The sequence below is a fragment of the Rhinopithecus bieti genome, unplaced genomic scaffold (assembly GCF_001698545.2).
Source record: "Rhinopithecus bieti isolate Rb0 unplaced genomic scaffold, ASM169854v2 scaffold_1853, whole genome shotgun sequence".
NCBI classification, from domain to species: domain Eukaryota; kingdom Metazoa; phylum Chordata; class Mammalia; order Primates; family Cercopithecidae; genus Rhinopithecus; species Rhinopithecus bieti.
The window spans coordinates 5,965,140-5,969,529 of NW_016804151.1; the positions used below are offsets into that span (position 1 = coordinate 5,965,140).

Sequence of the window (4,390 nt, forward strand, 5' to 3'; positions counted from 1 at the left end):
TGGGTAAAAAAGCACTGAGTGTTCTCCATCAGGTTTTGCAAACTGTGGCCTATAGTGGCCAAATCCAGGCCACTATTCAATTTTGTATGACCAAAAGCTAAAATGAATTTTACATTTTAAGTTGTTGGAAGGCAAAAGAAGAATATTTTGACACATAAAATTATGACATTCATATTGGCAGCTGGCCACACCCATTTCTTTATGTGTTGTCAACAGCTGTTTTTATGCTACAAATCACCAAGTTGAGAAGCTGCAACAGAGACACATGTTTTGTCAACCCAAAAATATTTGCTAAAGGGCGCTCTTCAGGAAAAGTTGGCTTATCCTTGTTCTGTACTTTCTTTAATCCTTACAACTCTGTAGATTATTATCCTCTGAAAATGCAGAGGAAGAAAATGGCACTTTTTTACTCAAACCCATTTGAGCCAGCTTGAATGAGTTTGAGTTAAAAAAAGTAAAACTGTTGGCTCAATATAACTGAAAAGTTCAAAAGGTCCCTGGCTTCAGGTATGGCTGGATCAAGGTGCCAAAATGATGTCACAAGGAATTTCTTTATCCTTCTCTTACTGAGTTTTCCTCTGGGCTGGTGCTATTCTGAAACGGGCTTCAAGGCTTGTCTTTTGCAGGTTCATCCTCCTGAGGGTGGACCATGGGATGCCAAGTGACCAAGGGGTAACTGCTGGACAGGAGGATAGAGCTGGGTTGTACAGACTGAGGTGTTTCTGCACAGCTCCTCTTGGAAGATGAGGAACTGGGGGTGGTCTTTGTGCTGGTATGCTGGGCCCTTAAATGTCCAGGGTGGGCCTGCTTGAAGGAGATTCCCAAAGAACACAGCCCCTGGTACCTTTGATGCGGCCAGTGACATAGAGGAATCCCAGACTGTCCAGCTGGCCCAGATCCCCAGAGTGTAGCCAGCCTTCGTCATCGATGGCCTCTGTAGTTTCAGTCTCACTTTCCAGGTAGCCCATGAAGATGTGCCTACCCCAGAGGCAGATCTCCCCAATACCATCCTTGTTCTGCTGGAACAGCATATTCTTGCACCCAGTCAAGATCTTGCCACAGCTGCCAGAGGACAGAAGCAGAGAAACTGAGGCTCATAGAGACAAAGTCAGCCACCCAGCTCTGCCTGTATCTTCAGCCTAGGCACCTCATACTCTGCTCAACTACAGCAGGCTGGATATGCTCCCGAGTGCACAGAAGGAGGTGTTTGCTGCAGTGTTTAATCCAGCGTGTCAGATTCCCAAAGGCTTTGTGAACCTGGAAACCCAGCGGTGGCCGGGTGCGGTGGCTCATGCCTGTAATCCTAACACTTTGTAAAGCCGAGGAGGGAGTATTGCTTGAGCCCAGGAGTTCAAGACCAACCTGGGCAACATACAGAGAGACCTGTCTCTACAAAAATAATAAAAAATAAAAGTTGGGCATGGTGCATACCTGTGATCCCAGCTACTTGGGAGGCTGAGGTGGGAGAATCACCTGAGCCCAGGAGGTCAAGGCTGCAGTGAGTAGTGATCACACCACTGTACTCCAGCCTGGGCAACAGAGCAAGACTCTATCTCATAAAACAAACGAAAACAAAAAACGAAAGAAAATCCAGCAGCATTTCAGGCTGTTTTTTTTTTTTTTAAATCTCCACATATGCCGGCAAAGAAAAAATGCTTTTGGCTCAAGGATAGGAACAAAACCCCTCATTTTAAGAAAACAGATAGGTAGACCTCTCTGCAGTGATTCGGACAGCTAATTTTAAGTATGACAACCAACTACAATCTCTTTAGAGGTAAAAGTTACTTTTATAAAACAGAGTAGCACTATTTGAAATCTGGATTCTTCTTCTTACTTTTTTTTTTTTTCCCCTAGAGATAGCATTGGCCAGGGTAGTTCTAGGATGTAGGAAAGGAAATATTTTCTCCTTGTGTTGCTGAGATCTCTCTGATTAACTGTTAGCAAGGCCAATGGTCCCAGGGTTAAATGTAGGTATTCCCCGGTTAGCAAAAGAAAAGTGGAGACAGACCTGAGAAATTTAAAATTTACAAAGAGCTGCCTTATGGTTTCTCCCACTGAAACATTTTAGGTATGTAGAAAACCCAGAAGCCATAAAAGAAAAGGTTGATAAGTTCAACTATCTAAATTTGTGACCACAAATTTCTGCAGAGTAAAAAACATCTTAACTAAAATCATAATACCAATGACAAGCCAGGGGATAAAATATTTGTAACTCATATGAAGGACAAAGGGCTGATTTTCCTAATATGTAAAGAGTGCCAACAAACCAATAATAAAGGGCCCAATAATCTAACTTGAAAAACAGGCAGATAATATTGACAGATAGTTCATAGGAAAGGAAGTACAAATGGCTTTTAAGTGTATAAAAAGGCTGGGCATGGTGGTTCATGCCTGTAATCCCAGCGCTTTGGGAGGCTGAGGATTGCTTGAGTCCAGGAGTTCAAGGCCAGCCTAGGCAACATAGCAAAACCCCATCTCTACAAAAAAATTTTTTACAAAATTGCCAAGCATGGAGGCTTATGCCTTTAGTCCCAGCTAGTTGGGAGGCTGAGGCAGGAGGAATGCTTGAATCCAGAAGTTTGAGGTTACAGTGATCTATGATTGTACCATTGCGCTCCAGCCTGGACAACAAAGTGAGACCCTATCTCTAAAAAGATTTTTCAAATAAATTTTTAAAAATAAACATATATATGAAAAGATTTCTTTTCAAACCTCACCCATGCTAAAAGGAGGGAGTCAGGGAGAGACACAATCAGAAGATTCTATGACTATGACTGCTGTCAGATGGGGAGTTGAACCTGAATTTGGTATTCTTAAAGTTTTCTTATCATTGGGTTCAACCTTGCAGCCTACGGCAAGCTGAGCTTGGGAGAAAGCCAGGAATGGGCCATGGAGGTGTTTTGAGATGGGGGATCATGGGGATGAAAGGTGCTGAGGTCACAGGTGGTAAACTTGGAGGCAGAACTCACAAATGGGAAGACTATGGAATATTCAGAGAGCCATCCCCCTTATCTGTGGGCTCTCTGACATCCAAGGTTTCCCATGGTCCTGCAGAGTTAGGAGTTGGAGGCTGGAGAAGAGGATCATTCTGGAGACACCACATCAGGATTCCTCTTAACCCAGAGACCCATCTATGTAACCCCCTTCCCCCTCTTGACCCCATGTTATGGGAGGAGTGGGGTCTGCCCCCGGGGCTGTTACCTTAGAAGCCTGTAGTTATTCTGGTTGGATATTGTGTGGGGTCCCGAGCTTTCACTCAACCCATACAACTCGCCTATAGGTATGTCCAAGCTTAGAAAGAACTCGGCAGTCTCTTGGTTGAGAGGCACAGCCCCACTGATGAAAGAGTGACAGTGATCCAAGCCAAGGGACGTCTTGACTTTGCTGAACACGAGAGTCTTAGCCACGCGGTAGCTCATGGGAGTATTATATTTCCTGTGAATAAGAATGCCGTCAAGTGGAAAGGGGCTGATGGGACCCTGTGGAGAAGGCTGAGCCTCCTCAGTAACTATCCTCCCAGCCCTCTGGATGCTGCACCTACCCCAGCATCTTTTTTGAGTTGACCTTGAAGCCAATGTTTCTTGCCCACACGAACACCTTCTTCTTCAAGCCTGTGGACTTGGCACTATTTTTCTTCACTGTCTCATGTATCTTCTCCCAAATCTGGGGCACTCCCATGAAGACAGTAGGTTTTACCTTCTGTAGAGTATTTACCAAGGTGCCCTGTACGGAACGAAGCTAGGTTAGCCACAGCAGGGCCTTCCGTGCACCAGGGATGTCCATCTCTCCCGATCCACCCAACTCTGCCCAAGAGAACATTCCTTCACCAATCAGATTATGCAGGGCTCCCAGCCCAAACGAGACAATCCACTGGCTGGATTGGCCAATCCGATTTTTGCACTCTCTCTAGGGATTTGATGAGAAGCATAAACTGGTAAGATATTTTTGGAAGGTAACATGACAGTACTATTAACATTTTAAATGCAACCTGTCAACTTCACTTCTGTGGGTGAAGGAATGCAGCTGAAGAAAAGACTCAGACACACAAACACATTCAAGATGTTCTTTGCACACTGTTTTGTAACAGAATGGAAACAGCTTACAGGTTCCATGACAAGGGGTTGGCTAAAGAAACTGTGGTCCAAGCATGCAGTGGAATATTGTACAACTGTTTTTTTTTTTTTTAATTTTTTTTTTTATTATACTTTTTAAGTTCTAGGGTACATGTGCATAACGTGCAGGTTTGTTACATATGTATACTTGTGCCATGTTGGTGTGCTGCACCCATCAACTCGTCAGCACCCATCAATTCGTCATTTATATCAGGTATAACTCCCAATGCAATCCCTCCCCCCTCCCCCCTCCCCATGATAGGCCCCAGTGTGTGATG

The 4,390-nt window shown here is 44.4% G+C and overlaps 1 protein-coding gene across 8 annotated transcripts in view; it reads right to left on the reverse strand.

The window, feature by feature from the left end:
- Window positions 1–4,390, reverse strand: part of ACSBG2 (acyl-CoA synthetase bubblegum family member 2) — a 57,834-nt gene that overhangs the window by 5,463 nt on the left and 47,981 nt on the right. For all 8 annotated transcript variants that reach the window (XM_017867018.1, XM_017867015.1, XM_017867016.1 and 5 more), the window contains 3 exons: window positions 3,542–3,723; window positions 3,202–3,435; window positions 845–1,062 (listed from right to left, as the gene is read on the reverse strand). In XM_017867018.1, coding sequence (XP_017722507.1) covers window positions 845–1,062; window positions 3,202–3,435; window positions 3,542–3,723 — 634 coding nt within the window. The remainder of the gene's footprint in view (window positions 1–844; window positions 1,063–3,201; window positions 3,436–3,541; window positions 3,724–4,390) is intronic.